Genomic DNA, 18,455 nt, shown 5'->3' on the forward strand with positions numbered 1-18,455 from the left:
CCGAATGGTACAGCTGGAATTCCAAAGTGTACTCTCCTGCCTTCACGCTACTTAAGTCCTGCCCCCTCCTGCCGGTGTTTGCTTCTGTTTTTATTTATTTAATTAAAAACAAATTTTTTTTTTTTTTAGAGAAGGGGTCTTGCTATGTTGCTCAGGCTAGTCTCAAACTCCAAGGCTCGAGTGATCCTCCTGCGTTGGCCTCCCAAGGGGCTGGGACTACACGTGTGACCCACCATGCCTGGCTCTTGTTTGCCTTCAGCTGTGAGTCTCGTGGGTTCCTCTCCTTCCCTGAACCTGTTCCCTGCCCAAACCTTGCCTTTGACTGTCCTCCCTGCCACCTGTGGCAGCCACACTTCCAGACAGCTCTTTCTGACATGAGATTTGGATCATTTTGCTCCACAGCTCCAAAAACTCAGTGGTCTTCCACTTCCTCTTGCCTAAACCCTTGGCCTTGCAAGGTCTCCTTGTCACGTGCCAGGAGTCCAGCGCACACACGCACACCCCACCCACCCCCTACACATGCCCTATGCACACGCCACCCTGGTTCCTGGCCAGCCTCCTTCCTCGCTACCCCCAAATGCGTTTTTTCCTTGTACACCTGTCCCACTGGGGCACCTAACCATCCAACCAGGTGATGTGGTCCTTGCTCCTTAGAGGAGTGCCCTGGCCAAAGTCATGTGACTGGATTTGCGGCAGGATGATGAGTCTGGCTTAGAGCTCAGGGTACCCAGACTTTGAACCAAATCAGGGACAAGCCATTTCCCCAAAAAGGAGACAGGAGAGAAGGACCAAGGAGCTGATGTCGAAAACCAATGGGAAGGCCGTAAAGAAGGTTGGAGCACACAGAAGCAACAACAGGAGACCCCACACCGGCCAACAGAACTTCCCAGAAACAAAGGTGAGGAGTTGTACCCCAACACAGAAGGCCACGCCAAGAGAGGGAATATGATATGGTGTATGCCACAGAGTGCCTCCTCCGACAAACACACTGACTGCAGGCTACACAGAGGAAGGAGGGAATGGCAAGTCCCGGCCCGTACAAGTTAAACATCCCAAATCTGAAAACCCCAAATCCGAAATGCTCCGAAATCTGAAACTTTTTGAGTGCTGACATGATGCTCAAAGGAAACACCTGATGGAGCACTCCAGGTTTCAGGATTTGGGATGCTCACTGCTTAAGTATAACGTAAATACTCCAAAATCCAAAAAAGGCTGAAATCTGAAACACTGGTCCTGAGTATTTCGGATAAGGGAGATTCAACCTGTACCTGGTCCCGTGCTACCTTGCCACAGAGGAAGAAACTGATGTCCAAAAAGGAGGAATGAAGTCCCCCAAACTGCTTGGCCAGTCAGAGACAGCACAGGGTTTCACCGTACATGGTCACAACCCCTTCTCTGCAATTCCAAACTCCACAAAGCTCAAAGAGCTCCAAAGTCTTTTTCTTAAGTTTGTGGAAAACTCAACTGGTAGCAATGCTTGTCCTGAGGCAGTCTGTAGTCTTCACTTGTCCACAAATATTTACAATTTGCCTCTGTGTTGGGCAGAGTAATTGCTCCTGCCCTAAGATGTCTCCATCCTAATTCCCGAAACCTGTAAATATGTCATGGTAAGGGAGAATTCAGGTTGCAGATGGAATAAAGATGCTTATCAATGGACTTTAAGGTAGCAGATTATCCTGGTGGACCTAACGTAATCACAAGCATTCTTAAATGGGGAAGAAAGCGGTAGAAGAGTCAGAATTAGAGAGAGGACACCATGAAAGACTCTAGAGGCCACTGCTGGCTTGGAAGATGGAGGAATGCTGTGAACCCATGATCAGGCAGTGTCTAGAAGCTGCAGAAAGCAAGGAAACAGATTCTCCCTTGGAGCCTCCAGAAGGAACCAGCTCTGCCAACACCTTGACGTTAGCCCAGGGAGACCCATTTTGGACCTCTGACCTCTAGAACTGCGAGAGTAAATCTGTGTTGTTTAAAGCCATGAAGGCTGTGATCATTTGTTACAGCAGTGAGAAGAAACAATTACAGGTCCTTTAAAGAAAAAGCTAACCACCCTCTCCTTTAGATGCAGTGCTGCCTAATTAGAACTTTCTACAATGAAATGCAGTTACTGTGACTGAGCAGTTGGATTTTTGAGCTTTAGTTAACTAAGACAGAGACTGAAATAGGCACATGTGGCTAGTGGTTACTGGACTGGTCAGCACAGGCCCCTGCTACTCAAAGTGTGGTCCAGGGACCAGCAGTATTGCCATTACCAGGAAGCTCCTTAGAAATGCTGGCTTTCAGCCTACATGCCCTTGACCTGTTAGGCAGAATCTACATCTCACCAAGACTCTCCAGGGAATTCATGCAGATGTTAAAATCTGAGAGCCCGTGGTGGAGGCCAGCATCCATTCATACACAAACTCTCTCCTCTGGAGCATCAGGAGACAAAATCCCTTCATGGAACTTCTCAGGGTACTTTCTAGACCACACCAGTTCCTTGGGTTTTTTTTTTAATGCCTCAAAGCATACTATAAGCCAAGCAGATGAATTAACAGCAGTTGTTGAATAGTTATGACAGGCCAGACCTTTGAGCATCTGATATGAACTTAATTGTATCAGCCCCCAAATTCATATGTTGAAGCCCTAACCTCCAATGTGAATGTATTTGAGAAAGGGCCTTTTAGGAGGTAATTAAAGTTAAATGAGGCATAAGGGTGGGGGCTTTAATCTGATAGAACTCCTGTCCTTATAAAAAAAGAAAGAAAAGCTGTGTGTGGTGATTCATACCTACAATCCTAGCACTTTGAGAGGCAAAGGCAGGATGATCACTTGACGCCAGGAGTTTGAGACCAGACTGGGCAACATAGTGAGACCCCCTATCTCTACAAAAAACAGAAAAATTAGCTGGGCATGGTGGCATACACTTATAGTCCCAGCTACTCAGGAGGCTGAGGCAGGAGGATTGCTTGAGCTCAGGAGTTTAAGGTTGTAGTGAGCTATGATGACAGCATTGCACTCTAACCTGGGCAACAGAGTGAGACCCTGTCTACAAAAAAGAAAAAAGAAAAAAAGAACAGGAATAGACACCAGATAGGCATGAGCACAGAGAAAATGCCACATGAAGACGCAGTGAGAAGGTGGCCATCTACAAGCCAGGAAGAGAGCCCTCACCAGGCACCAACCCTGCCAGCACTTTGATCTTGGACTTCTAGCCTCCAGAACTGTGAGAAGATAAATTTCTGTTGTTTAAACCACTCGATCTATAGTATTTTGTTATGGCAGCCCTAGCAGACTAATACACCATCACATTTTAGCCTCACAAAGCCCTGCCAGGAGGTCTTTTAAATAGAAGCAACAATACTGATAAAAACAGTGGTGGCTTATTGAGTGCCTGCCCTGTATTAAGCAGCTTATAGGCCCATATTGAGGCTTTTCTGCCTCACTATCCCCAAGTCACAGATGAGGACATGAGGTGCAGAGAGACCAAGATGCTGTCCCAAGTCCAACTCTAAGTGACAGAGCCTGGATCTGAGCCACACCTCCATCTTGCTTTCTGCTACAACCACCTTTTCTACCTTTTTCTCATGTGCACAATAAATTCTAATTAGATGCACCAAAGCTGTTTTCCCCTAAAATAACTTCTCCAACTCCCTTGGCACAGACCATCCTCCTGTGCCCACATTTACCACCAAGTGCCATGACAATAATGACAGCAAGAGTGGGAACTAGACATCAACGAATGGGATCCACTTGTCAGATATCTTTTTTTTTTTTTAGTTGTCCCATCCAGAGGTCGGCAAATTTTTCCATAAAGGCTCCGAGAGTACCTATGCTCACCTTTGCAGGCCACATGGTCTCTGCTGCAGGGACTCAATCCTGCCCTTGTAGCACGAAAGCAGCCACAGGTGATATATAAACAAACGGGCAGGAGAGCGTTCCAACAAAACTTTATTTATGGATAAAAAATTTTTGAATTTCACATAATTTTCTTCTTTTGCTTTTATGTAACCATTTAAAAACGTAGTAGGCCAGACTTGGGCTGCTGTAATCCAATACAACCCACTGACCAAGAAGAAAGCTATCAAGGCATCCACTGAGTTAGTTTTTGCCATTTTCTTACTGAAAAACATGGACTTTGAATTTCCACTTTGCTAAGACCCTTTTGCCTGGTTTCTCATTCAGGAATACTTGCTTCTACCAAACTCTCACTTCCAGGAACTCTCAAGTGCCAGGAGAGGGGCTTGAAGCAGATCAAGTGCTTTTCTCTGCATAATAATGAAAATCAAGGGAATGGTGAAAACAAACCCCAAGCAGAATTTACACCTTTTTTTCTCTTTTGATAGCATGCCTTTTGCTTTATACCCAAACAGCATACATCTTTTATCAACACAGGAAAACACCAGGAGGCTTGTTGAATATGTCATAAACTCAAATTTGGTTAAGAAGGAGATAATGAAACAGTTGCAATGAAAAGAAAATGCCTCACTAATGACAGCCTCGCTGGCTTTTCAAATCCAACCACTTCAGAGGAGAGGGGATCTTATTACCATACCTCGTGCTGCTGCTGTTCTAGGTCTCAGAAGGGAGTCTCGTCTGCGACATGGCAACAGTGAGGGACTCTCAAGGATCCTTCCCCTAACTATCGAAAGAAAAAAATTGAGTTTTGGTCTATTAACTCCATCACTTGGAAAGGGCCAGCGAGGTTTTCGGCAAATTTGAAAAACGTGTTCACAAATGTCTTTGTTAAAATCCAGGCCGCAAGGAGTAGGGATCATTCTGCTTGAGTGGCTTTGAGTGGCTAAGATTCTCCATCATCCCCTAGCTCAGGGGTTGGCAAATTTTTCAGGTAAGGGCCAGATAGGCAACATTTTCTGTTCTGTGGGCCATATGGTCCATTGCAACTACTCAACTCTGCAGTGGTAGCATGAAAGCAGCCATAGCAGCCACAGGCAGTACATATGCAAAGGCTAGGTTCCAATAAAACTTTATTTACAAAAACAGGCAGTGGGCTGGACTTGGCCTTCAGGCCTTCCTTTGCTAATCCCTGCTCCAGGCAGTTATAACCTAAGTGCAAGGAGAAGCCCATGCAAAGCAAAGACATGTTCTACTTCTTGAAACAGCATGGGCAGAGGAAGCAAAACAAGTTCCAACATGAACCCCAAGGTGCACACTGCCAGGACAAGCACTGCACACTGGCCTTTTCTGCATTCACCACATACAGCTTCTCACCTTGGCAATGACTGCACAGAACCCATAAAGCTCTAAAAACATTAATTGATTGACTTAATCAATCAATTAAATTAATTTAAAAATGATATTGCAGTAAAGAACATATTTGCTGACATGGAAACACGGTCATATTATCAGGTAAGGAAACCAAGCCGGAAGATACTCAGATAAGATAGCATAAAGAAAATGCATGGTCCAGGGGAGGTGGCTCACACCTATAATCCCAGCATCTGAGAGGCCGAGGACTGACAATCGCTTGAGCTCAGGAGTTCCAGACCAACCTGAGCAAGAGCGAGACCCCGTTTCTAAAAAAATAGAAAAATTAGCCAAGCATGGAGGTCCCAGCTACTCAGGAGGCTGAGGCAGGAGGATTGCTTGAGCCCAGGAGTTTGAGCTATGCTGTGAGCTATGATGATACCACTGCAGTCTAGCTTGGGCAACAGAACAAAACCCTGTCTCAAAAAAAAAAAAAAAAAAAGAAAGAAAAGAAAGAAAGAAAACACATACACCACCACACCCAAATGGTTATACACAGAGAAAAGGCTGGAAGGATGTGTGCCCAGGGTGATGTTTCCTGGGGGAAATGTGACTATGGGTAACTCTTTTCCTTGCAGCAAATCTGTGTTTTATAATTTTTCTACAATGAACATGCACTGGTAGTAAGAAAAAACAAACACCTTTCAAAGTAAAACAAACAAAAACCACTTAAAGCCATACTGATGGCGCCTAACGGTACTATGGGTTATGTGCCCAAGGAAATAACTTCACGAGAGAAGCCAACAAAGGTTGCAATGCTGGTGACAGAAGCAGCCTTTGTAACAGTGGATAGAGTATGAACTCAAGTCCAGCAAGAGGATCAAGGTTCAGGACAGATTTATTGACACTGCTACGACGACTGAAAATGAGAACCACCAAGTCTCCCTGGCGGCACAGAAAGTACGGAGGAAACGATGCTGCAATGGAAACAGGAGAACCCACGCTGCCTTATCCACTGTTGGAACATACAGACAGACAGGAATAAGGAAAACGCTGGATGGGAATATAAAGACAAGAAAAGGCTCATCACGATGGAAATTGTTTCCAATGTTTAAAAATGGTGAGACCACTGTTTAGCGGTGAATGTGCAGACTGCACACAGGAAGGTGGGTGAGAGGAGAGAAAACGCACGCAGGGAGGCAGGCACAGTGATAGGTGCTATTAGGTAGGTACCCAGCCTGCATTTCAGTTTGCTGAACCTTACAACTCCACGCAGGCGTGACCTGCAGGTCCATTTCAGAGATGTGAAAACTGAGGCTTTGAGAGGAGAAGCAATTAGCCAAAGCCCACCAGGAAGGAGCAGACATGGGATTTGAACCCATACTTAACTGACCCAGAAAATGAATGCTTAAACACTGGGAAACACTAGACACCCCAACTTCAAACTTTGATAACCTTTGGTGCCAATGAAGATTCCTGAAAAGCTTCCTAAAGAGACACATCCATGAAATTCAATTTTTGAAATGTACATCAGCCTCCAACAGGCATCTGAAAAAGCCATGCTGCTATTATTAACAATGAGATAATGGTTCTCTGGAGAAAAATACAACTATTGAAACAAAACCTCAATGACAGCATTCTCTTTTAAGAGCACAATTCATCCCCATAATGAACAAATGCTTCGCCTCATTGAAACCTCGGCGCCAGTCTGAATAAGGCAGAAAGGTTTCTTCACACCATTCATCCTGCTCGCGAGGGACCCAGCCAGGATCTTGGCATGCCTGCTCTTTCTGACAAGGACACAGGCCTCAGCGAAGCTCAATCTAGCAGCTCCAATACCTGCTATTGACAAACCACGGGGTGATGCTCCACCCAGATTTGACAAGGAAATAAATTACAGAAGCGATGAAGGAGAACTGGATTTGACCCTGGTCTAGCAAAATCCCACCATTATCACTGATTCTCACAATACTTTCAGGAGCAGTTCAGGTCAAGGTCATGTTTGCCCAGTTTTTGCCCATCATTCACTGAGCAAAATCCAAAAGAGAAAAAATCTACCACCAACTCTTTTGACAGCCTCCAAAATGAATTCTAGGTTCTCAAGTTGGAAGACGACTTCTTGGTTAAAAAAAATGTATAAACGAAAGATCTTTTTCTTTTTTTTTTAGAAACGAGTTTTATTTTCAAGGCTACTTAGTTCTAAAAGCCTGCGTATTTACTTTTTCCTCCCTCCAGGTTTACTTACAAGTCAGGATTTCCAAAACCACAACAAACAAATAGCACAGCTGTGGGATTCAGTGCCGACCACCAGTGTTTCACTTTGGCAATGAAACCAGGACTCCCTTTCAAAGAAGCTTCTGGGAAAATGCTGTTATTTCCAACCTTGACTCCAAAACGCAGGCTTTCAGAACATGGTCCCAATATTACCACATAATAAAATCACCCTCATTCTTGTGACTATACAATTCATGGCTTCCGGAGTTACTTTTATTTAACAAAAGGCTTCGAGGCAAAGCAAAATTTCTCCTACCACCTCTGCACACCCTGCCCACTGTTCTGAACTCCTCTTCTGTGGAAATCAGTAATACTACACCTGGAACTATCTCATCTCTCTTGCTAACAGTTTAGTGTCTGAACAGGAAGGCCAGTCCCTGTTACAGGTGATCTGTTCCTCAAAGTCCTGGGGATGACATCAGCTGCACTGAGTGGCCAAATAGACCCTGTTGGCATAGGGGAGGAATTTGGACACAATTTGGGTCCCTGGCTGGGCCCAGATACTGTCAGACTCAGCAAGCAACATGGAATGTCCTTGTAATTTATAAAGACTGTCCAAAAACGAGGCTGTGCTAAACTTAAAAACCAAGCCTTTTGCTCAGATCCCTGGATACAAATGATTTTCTTAAAATCTGTATTATTCTAACCAAAAGGGTAGCTATTAAAAATAAACCAAGAAATATCCAGAAACAGGTTTCTTGTGAAAGCCTGGCACAGGAGGGATTCCAGTATGATGAAACGATCTCGCCACATTCTTTTATCTAGCGGGAATGCAATTTTATCATAGCCCCTGACATAAACCCTCCTGAAACCCCTTGTGGAGACAGCATTCCAATTCAGAGACCACAGGGAAAATATCTTTGAAAATAGTGATGTGGCTGGGAGACTGTGTACATCTTGGCAAACGTTTTTCCACCCACCACAAGTTTGGGTTTTCTCGGAAGGTCATCGGTTTTCTGGTCAAAAACATTCTTGAAGTCATCAGGAATGGAGGAACAGAGACTCAGCATCCAGCGAGGTGAGTTCCTGGTTCTGTATCTGGGCTCAAGATCCAAACAGCCTGGGAAAGTCAGAGAGCAGAAATGTCCATGAGGATGGGAAGTTATTGCTCCAAAAATACTGTTAGAGATTATTTTACGTGACTATTATTTAGATGATTTTCCATCATTTTATGACTTTAAAAGTAACTCTTGTGATGCACAAGATGTACATATACTTAATACTGAACTACAGACTTAAGTGATTCCTCTAAGAAAATACATACTTCGTATGAATCTGTAGCATAAATTAAGCCCATTATTGCAAGTCAGTGGAGACTTTCATAAATTAAAAAAAGACCTTTGAATAAACAAATGATTACAGTTAACCATGTTCACTGAAAAAAACTGTGGAGTAGCACAGACCTGGAAACAATATAAACATCCGTCAAGTTTGGGAGTGGGTATGTAAGTTATGACAAAGCCTGATTGCGGAAAACCATAGAGCTGTTTAAAAAAAGATCTATACAGGAACTTTCCGTATTATTTTTGCAACATTTCCACAAATCTAAACTCATTAAAAAGGCTTTCTGAAAAAATAGTAACAGATGGTGCAGAAACAACTAGATTTCCACATGTGAAAGAATGAACTTGGACTCCTACCTCGCACCATACACAAAAATTAACGCAAAATGGATCACAGATCTAACTATCAGAATTCAAACTATAAAACTCTTAGAAGAAAACTTAGGCATAAATCTTTATGACCTTAGGTTAGGCAATGATTTCCTAACTATAGCACCAAAAGTACAAGTGACTGTAAGAAAAAATAGATAAACTGGACTTCATCAAAATTAAAAACTTTTGGGCCAGGTGTGGTGGCTCACGCCTGTAATCCCAGCACTTTGGGAGGCCAAGATGAGAGGATCATTTGAGCCCAGGAGTTCAAGACCAGCCTAGGCAACATACCGAGACCCTGCCTCTAATATAGATATATATAGTTATTTATTTAATTAAAAACATCTGTGCTTTAAATGACACCATCAAGAAAATGAAAAAACCCACAGAATGGGAGAAAATGCTTTGCAAAGCATACATCTGATAAGGTACCGGTATCCAGAATACATAAACAACTCTTAAAAACTGGTAATAACCCAATTAAAAAATGGGCAAGCCATTATTAATATCTTAACAGATGTTTCCCCAAAGTGAATGTACAAATGGCCAATAAGTACATGAAAAGATGTTCAACATCATTAGCCATCAGGGAAATGCAAATCAAAACCTCACACTAGGATGACTACAATCAAAAGATTAACAGTAACAAGTGTTGGCCAGGATATGGAGAAACTGTAACCCTCAGAAGCTGCTGGTGGGAAGGTGAAATGCTACAGCTGCTTTGGAAAATGGTCTAGTGTTTCTCAAAAGGATAAACATAGAGTTACCACACAACACAGCAATTTCACTCCTAGGTATACAAGTGAAAGAATTAAAAACATAAGTCTGAACAAAAACTTGTATGTGAATTTTCATGTGAGTATTATTCGTAACAATCAAAAAATGGAAACATCCAACTATCCATCAACGTACACAGGGTAACAAACTGGGGTATATCCACGCCATGGATTATTACTCAGCCATAAAAATGAAGTTCTGACACCTGCTACCACGTGGGTGAACCTTGAAAACATGGTGCTGAGTGAGAGAAACCAGACACAAAAGGGCACACAGTGTGGGACTCCACTGATGTGAAATGTCCAGAACAGGCAAATTCACAGAGACAGGAAGCAGATTATGGTTATCAGGGCTGGGGGAGTGGTAGGGAGTGACGGCTAATGAGGACAGAGTTTCTTTCTGGGATGATGACAATGTTCTGAAAGTGGACAGAGATGGTGGTTACACAATCCTGTGAATATGCTATGAAATACTGAATTGTGAAGACAGACTTCCACTTTTTACTTGTAAATCCTTCTCCATGGTTTGGCACCCTCATTTTCTCCCTAAATTTTCCTCCCAATATTCTATTATGAAAATCTCAACACACAAAAGAGTTAAAAGAATGGTTCAGTAAACATCCACATTCCTACTGCCTACATTCTGCAATTAGCACTCTACCACATATCTACCCATTTATCCACCAAACATACTTTTGATATGTTTCTAAGGAAGCTACAGATACCAGTACCACGGATCCATACACACTCAGGGATGTTTCTCCCCATATTTCAAGATTTTCATGACTTCTTAAATTTCCAAAGTATCTCAGCTCTAACTATACAGAAGTAAGTGCAAGGAATAGTGAACCATGCCCTAGACGCCACCAACGTCCTCAGCAACTGCAGCACAGTCACCTCCTTACACCATCTGGAGTGGATCCTTTCAATTTCCTCACTGAACAGCATTTCCCCCACATAATTCAGGAACTCAGTCAGTGTTTATTCCATGCTTACTGCATGCAAGTCACACAGATGAAGTTAGATTGTGCATACAGGTGTCATCTGGCCTTCTTCACTTTCGAAACATTTCGAAGTAGACAGAATCTTCCAGCACATTATCAGTGATGGCATCGTGACAGCTGGTCACACAAGTGTCTTTCAAGTTACCTAACCCTTTCATTGTTCTTGGACATTTAGGTGATTTCCAGTTTTTTAATACCATGGCTACCCTGAGAGAGCCTTTTGTTGAGAGGATCTTTCCCCAGTGAAAGAGGTGGCCTAGCTCAGGGGTTGGCACATTTTCTCTGCAGGAAGCCACAGAGTAAACAGTCCAGGCTTTGCAGGCCAAGCAGTCTCTATCACACAACACTACTGCTGTGGCACAAAAGCAGCCACAGACATGACAATAAAAGTTCATTCATAAAAACAGACCTTGGGTAAATCTGGTCCACAGGCTGTGGTTTGTTGACCTCTGACCTAAGTGGTTATGGAAGAGTCAAAAATCCTCCTCCCAACTGGATCTAGGTGACACCACAGTAGACCAATCAGACTCTGCCCCAGGAAACAAAATCAGGACCCTGGGCTACTGACCATGCTGGTCTTGGGGAGCTGAGCTGGGAGGTCACAGAACCCAAGGCTGCCATCCTGGTCACGGCCAACAGATGAGGGAGCAAAGGAAGTTGGTCAGATAAGAGAGGATGATGAAACAGATATACAGTAAAGAAGAGAACAAGGAAAACACACCAATTTCTTCCCTGCCCTAGGACCTTTGCACATGCTACTTCCTGTGCTGCCACACTTTTCTCCAGATCTGTAAATGACAAACTTCTTCTCATCCTTTAGGTCTTCATTTAAATGGCAGTTTCTCAGAGAGCCTTTCCCCAACCACCTCTGAAACTAGGAGCCCTCCTCCCAATTTGCCACCTCACATCTGACTGTTTCCTACTTGCTCATTTTCCTGTCTACGTCCCACCTGTTATACCGTGCACTGGCGGAGGGCAAGGACCATGACAACCGCAGAGCACAGCCCAGGATGGACAGTTGTGAATGAACAGAAACCTCAGGAGACAGAAGGCTGGAGGAACCATCCAATGCTGTTCCACTTTCTCTGAGTCCTGGTTACACTTCCTATACTTTTCTGCAAATTCCTCCTCTTAAGCCTTTTGTTCCTAGGCAGGCTTCATCCAATGCTCCCAAATCCACTCTGGCCAGGAAGGACACCTCGAGAAGGGCCTCCCTGGGAATACATCATGGTCTGCATTTTGAGCTCTACATTTTCTAGAGACACAGTGAAACCCCCTCCTTCCCAGATCTCCTAAGTCCTGGAATCACCTCCTCAAACAGCCACTGGGCTGGCACAAGGATAGCCAACACTCAGGACAGCCAACTTTGCATCCTGTTCCTTTTGGGAGGAAGTATGCCGGGGTAGGCCCAGTGACGCCTAGAACACAAGACTCTCCCATTGTATTTTTCCAAGTTCATTTACTATGACTCTCGTGATTCATTAACAGCAGTATCAAAATTACAACCCCAAAGCTAGATGGAAAAGCAACTGCCTTAGGTTTTCTCAGCCTAATGAGAAAATCAAAGCAGGAATAAAAACAAAAATAAAGTCTAAATACATTTCTGCTGGCTTCCAGCAAGGTTGGACATTTAAGCCACATTTCCCATGTTAGCAGACGCCAAATATATACTAAGCACAGCAGAGCTGGCAGGAGGTGACAAGGCCACAGGCTCAGGGAAAGCATCTTTTGCAAAGGCGCCAGGCATAGCTGAGACTTGGAGAACACAATGTTCCAATCAAAGCTCCAGCCAGCTCCAGAGGGGACCTCAGCAATGTAGTTTAACGCCTTCGGATTCCAGCTCCCTGCTCGCTTGGAGAGCTCTTGTTTTGAAAGCAGAAAGCATGATACAAGAGTGCAGACTGAAAGGACAGAGAGTGACCATCTGCTGGGTCCTTGTCATTCTGGAGAACGATGCTGAGATGACACTGAAGGGGATGGGCAGGCCAGACTTACACGATCATGCAGAACATCATGAAGACATTCCACAGGGCGATGAAGATTCGAAAATATCTGAGGCTCAGTAAGAATTCCCGGATGTTGTCTCCTGGAAAGTCAGAAAGCACTTTTATAGCACAGCTAACATTCCTTTCCTGCTCTCACTGCTGCAGTGGGCTTTTGTGATTTCTGCCAGCCCTGCACCCACTGCTCCCACCTTCAGTGACAGCGTGACTTTTCGCTTGGGTCTCCTCAGCTCCCCTACCCTCAGCACTCAGGCTGTGGCTACCACTGACCAATCCTCCTAGAGTACCACACCCTTTTGCCTCTGATTGGCTCCAGGAGAGGCATATGACCCAAGTCTGCTCAATGAGAGTCTGCCCTGGGACTTTTGCCCCAACTACTAGGAAAGAGACACTCACTCTCTGCCAGGATTGCTGGGCTGGGAAGATGTAACCTTAGGGCTCTAGGGCAGAGGTCAGCAAACTATGGCCCCCAGGCCAAATCCAGCCCCTCTCACCTCTTTTCTATGGCCTGAGCTAAGAATGGTTTTTAAATTTTTTAATGACAAAAAAAAATCAAAAGAATATTTTATGAGACACTAAAATTACATAAAATTCATATTTCAGTGTCTGTGGACAAAGTTTTATTGGCACATAATCATGCCCATTCACTGACATATCGTCTCTGGCCGCTTTTGTACTACAACAGCAGAATTGAGCTGTCACTCATACAGCATATGGTCCATAAAGCTTCAAATATTTACTGTGTGGCCCTTTACAGGAAAATGTGCCACCCCTCCTCTAGGGTCATCTTTGCCAACACAAGCTGGCCCGATAGTGGAATCAGCACAGAAAAAGGGATAATTGAGAGCTGGAGAGTTGGGTGCTGGAGGGCTGGTTTGAGACCTGAACCCAGGGGATACCTAAAGACCAATTCTACACTTATAACTTTTAATTTGCTTTAACCAGAAGCTCGGTTTGCAACTAAAAGCATCCTAATTCAGGCAAGTAAAAGAAGTTTGCTTTGGTGATGAATTACTATGGTTCCGTCTGATGCCAAGGAACAGAAACCCCTCCAAGGGGAGCCAATTTGGTACATTAAGACTCCAGAGTCCCAGGTTCCAGAACCTTTCTCCAGGGTTTCAAATTTATCACTCTCCTTCTCTACGCCTCCAGAGTGAAAAGAATTGAGTCCAGACTAGGTGACCTACAAGGTTGCTACTCAAAGCATCTGCAGCCTGGGGCTGTTTGGTACATACAGAAAACAGAGCCAAGTTCACAAACTTCCAGCAACCTGACATCACTGCACCACCCAAGCTTGTAATGCCACCTGTTTTTCTATGACCTGTGAGCTAAGAATGGTTTTTACATTTTTTAATGAGAAAAAAAATTCAAAAGAATATTTTATGAAACACTTCACCAAGTCTTGCTGAACACAATTTAGACAAGTCTAGTATTGTCCAACCAACAGGGTTAGCTGCATGCAGCACAAGCTGTGCACAGTGTTGGTCTAGCATGGACTAGAAATGTTAAGAGCTGGGTCCATCCTGAGGATGTTTGAGAGGCGCTGCTCGGCAAGACCCCTCTTCCAGCCCAGATCATGAAAACGGGCCACCAACAGATGCTGATGAAAGGTTACTCATTCCAGGCAGCAGCCACGTACGAGGGATACAGGGAGGAACAAGACAGGTGTCCTTAACCTAAGGAGTGTGTGGGGAGGACAAATACTAAACAAGTAATCACACATGTGATTATTCACCATTATGACTCTCTGGCGGGAAAGTTAGGTGTCCTGGGGATACACATGGGGAGGACCCAATGTAGCATGTGCGTGCAGCATGGGGTGAGAATAAGCCTTTCTGGGGAAGCACCTGAGCTCCAAGCTCCAACCTCAAATGTGCGCAGTTTATGGCGACTCAAGTCCTAGCTCTGTCCTTCTGCACAGGTGACCTAGGCCAGTCCCCAGACTGTCTATACCTATTTTGTCCTGTGGAAATGGGGGTGATGGATGGCTGGGAAGACACAGTGCCTGGCACACATGAAGCTCTTAACAAATGCAGCCGCTTAGCTACTGGAGACCAGCCAGGCAAAGAAGATAGAGGAGAAAAGCACCCCCACAGGGGAGCAGCAGGTGCAGAGTCCTGGCTGGAAGGAGCCTTGAGGGAGAGCAAAGCATGCTGGGAAAAGGCAGACCCAGAAGCCTGCAGGAACCTCCTGATTAGAGCACAGGTGCTCTTCCTGCCATCCCTGTCACTGACTCTCCTGCCACTTCTGAGCCCTTGTGTAAAACTTCCTGCCCACCAAAGCTCCAATTCAGACTGTACAGTGCAGGCCCATGGCCTGGGATTGTGCCTTCCACGTGGTGTTTAAGTAGTGGCTCAATATTCATGGCTGCAGAATGAACGTATGAATGGATGGATGGGTGGAGGGTCTAGTGATTGAGTGTACAATCTCTGGAGTCAGAAAAACCCAGGTTCCGATCCTGACTCTGTCACTGATTTGCTATGTGGCCACGTGCAAGTCAAGCCCCATCTCTCGAGCCTCAGTTTCTTCATCTGTAAGATGAGAAAGTGATCTTTACCTAGGGATGGAGGTGGAATGAAACACTAGTAGGGAGCATCTGACAGGGCAGCCACCTGGGGACAAGCCCCTTACAAAAGGGAGCTGTGTTACAGTCTTCAAAACCTCTGTTCCTCAGGGTTCCCCCAGTCCTTGTGCAATGCTCCATCATGGCACCTGCTGCCCTGACTGTGATGCCACCTGCTCAAAGGGCCCTCCCTCCACACACCCCAGCAGGAGCAGCAACCCCATCACCATCCTGTGACTCCATCAGTGCCATCCTCACCTGACATCACCTCCTTCTCCATCTGTTCCTTGTGTAGGAACCATCTGCCCCCCCCCATGGTAAGTTCCACTACATCTGTCTTATCCCTGCTGCATCCCAGCACCCAGCACAGTGGCCAGCATGTAGTAGGTGCTCGATAAACATCTCGTGAATGAACAAATAAATGGATACCATAGTTATGTACAGATCCTATTAAACTCCAAATAGTCATATGAATAAATTCAGCAGGAAGTGTAAATTTTGGGACCCTCAGGACCCGGGCAGGTGAGATGACATAAATATGAAGAGGTTGGGGCTGGGACAAGGCAGAGTCTAAAGGCTCTGCCTCAACAGGGTCCTGCTTCTCAATCCCACTCAACAGATGCCAAGCACTCTCCTGAATCTCAACTTGCAGGATGTTCCAATTTTTCAAAAAAAGACATATAATCTGATTTATTCAAAATCTAATGTTGGCATCTAACTTGCTGTGCATTGTTCATTCACTGATTCATCCACAGACATTGTGAGTACTGATACTTCAAGGACACCCGAAGAACCAAAACAAGTAAGGCCCGGTCTCTGGAGCTGACAGTCAAGTGCGAGGGGCAGATATTAGCCAGATGAGAGCACACAAAACAGAAAATTACAACTGTAGGAAGTGATCTGAGTGCTGACTTATAGGGGAGGTCTGGTGGGAGAAAGAAGTAGGTGACAGTGGTGGGCAGAAGAAATAGCTCACCTCAGGCCCACCTCTCTCCCTCTGCCCACCCCCACACGCGCTCCCTCTCTCTCTCTCTCAAGTAAAAATAAAACTAGAGTAGGACTTGGTGAGAAAGAATTGTCCTCTCTGAAGTGGCCGTGCAATTCCAGGGTCCAGAAAAAAGACCTTACCTGTGCTGGGCTCCCTCGATTCCTCTCCAAAGCCCTGCGTGTCCTTCTTTTTCCTAAAAAGAGGAGCACACAGTGCCTGCTTTCAATGAGACATAAAAACCACTCAGTCCCCTGACCCTGACACTCAGCTGAGAGGGCCACAAACCCTAAGGTTCAGCCCTAGCCCTGCCGCTGACTTGCTGTGTGACCTCAGACAGCCCAACGTCCCTCTCTGGGCCACCACCTGCCCCGCCAATCACAGCCAGGCCTGCAGCTACGGACATTTTACAGGGTGGTCGGTCGGAGGATGCCAAGTGTGGAGCTGGGGGTCCAGGGTAGGGCTGCTTCTTGGGGGGTGGGACTGAGGCTCTCCGGGGATGTGAGGAGAGGGACCCCCGGGGAATCAAGGGTCCAGATTTTAAGTCCCAAGGTGTCAGTGGAGTCAGTCTGAGAAAGATAAACTGAGCTGGAGGCGTGGCCAGAGGGCGGGCTGGGACGTGGGGGGACGGGCTGGGACGTGGGAGGGGCGGGGCCCGAGACGTGGGGGTCAAGCTCACGCTCGCGAGGGCGGGGCCACGGGTCCCCGGGTGGAGCCGTAGTCCGGCGCGGCCTACTCACAGCTTAAAGTTGAGCACCGCCCCGGCATTCATCAGCAGCGTCCTGCAGAGGAACAATTGTGGTTACTAGGGCTGCCCCCCGCCCTGTCTGCCTCTCTCTTACCAGACTCTAGTCCCCCTAATTACCCGAACAACAGGATGTCTCCGATCATCGTTACGGCCGACGCGTCCGTAAAACACCGGAAGCGGAAGCCCGGGGAGGGAGGGGAGAGGAGAACGAGCCGACCAATCCCGAAGCAACACTTTCGGCGGCTGGGCCAATCGAAGGCCGAGGCATGGAGGCGGGTGGAGGGTCCCGCCCTCTGCAGGCCCAGCCCCGGGAGGAGAGAGCGAGCACCCCTCCTCGCTGGGGAGGCATGGTGCGCCAGGGAGGAAGGGGCGGGGCGGGCGTGTGACGTCAGACAATGGGGCGGGATTGGGTCACGCGTTAGAAGCGTGCCACGCATGCGTGAGGTTTCGCGTGCTGTAGGGTTAGCCGGGCCGCTATTCCTTTTCGCTCGCTGGGGTCCCGCGTGGGGCTTCTGGAGAAAGGGGAATCCTCTAACCCCTGATCTGCACGGGAGGCGGGGTCCTGACGCAGTGGGCTCCCACGACGCGGGCGCCTCAACTGACTGGGCTGCAAAAGGGGGTCCTCCTGGGCCCCACGGGAGTCGGGGATGCCCACCGAGTAGTCCCACAGGGGACAGGGGTCCTGACCGAACGGACCCTATGGGACAAGAGGGTCCTGACTGGGCTCCACAGGGGACGGAGTCCTAAGTGACCTCCACGGGGCATGTGGGTGCTGACTGATGGGGTCCCACCAGGATGCAGGGGTCCTCCATGGGCTCCACAGAGGACGGGGTCCTGAGTGACCTCCACGGAGGATGGGGGTGCTGCCTGTTGGGGTCCTACCAGGGAGCAGGGGTCCTGCATGGGCTCCACAGAGGATGGGGTCCTGAGTGACCTCCACGGGGGATGGGGGGGTGCTGCCTGATGGGGTCCCACCAGGAACCAGGGGTCCTGACTGGGCTCCACAGAGGACGGGGTCCTAATAGGGCCCCAAGGGTGACAAAGCCCTGGTTGGTCTAGCCTGGCAGGGACGGGCATCCCACCTTCGTAGGCTCCGTGGGGGACGGGCCCCCGAGTGGACAGCCTGCCTGTCCCACTCGCTTTCCAGGGAGCCCCGCACCCGCCCCGCTGGGCTGAATGGGGTCGTGACGGCCCGAGGGACAGGGCATGGGACCCGCGACAGTCCACCGCTTTGGGACTGGACGGCCCCACCACCCGTCC

The 18,455-nt window shown here is 46.8% G+C and overlaps 1 protein-coding gene across 2 annotated transcripts; it reads right to left on the reverse strand.

Moving 5' to 3' along the window:
- Positions 1 to 7,325: 7,325 nt before the first annotated feature.
- Positions 7,326 to 17,413, reverse strand: SMIM7 (small integral membrane protein 7). 2 transcript variants are annotated; one of them, XM_045552022.1, is made up of 5 exons: positions 17,313 to 17,410; positions 17,188 to 17,229; positions 16,591 to 16,643; positions 12,892 to 12,982; positions 7,327 to 8,521 (listed from the first exon to the last, which is right to left on the reverse strand). In XM_045552022.1, exons 1-5 carry the CDS (start codon positions 17,336 to 17,338, stop codon positions 8,506 to 8,508), a joined length of 228 nt encoding a protein of 75 aa, XP_045407978.1. In that variant the 5' UTR covers positions 17,339 to 17,410; the 3' UTR covers positions 7,327 to 8,505. The 2 variants fall into 2 exon arrangements, with proteins under 2 accessions (XP_045407970.1, XP_045407978.1); XM_045552014.1 differs by lacking the exon at positions 12,892 to 12,982 and having other exon boundaries at positions 7,326 to 8,521; positions 17,313 to 17,413.
- Between the last annotated feature and the right edge of the window lie 1,042 nt (positions 17,414 to 18,455).

Source organism: Lemur catta, chromosome 1 (assembly GCF_020740605.2).
Source record: "Lemur catta isolate mLemCat1 chromosome 1, mLemCat1.pri, whole genome shotgun sequence".
Taxonomy (NCBI): domain Eukaryota; kingdom Metazoa; phylum Chordata; class Mammalia; order Primates; family Lemuridae; genus Lemur; species Lemur catta.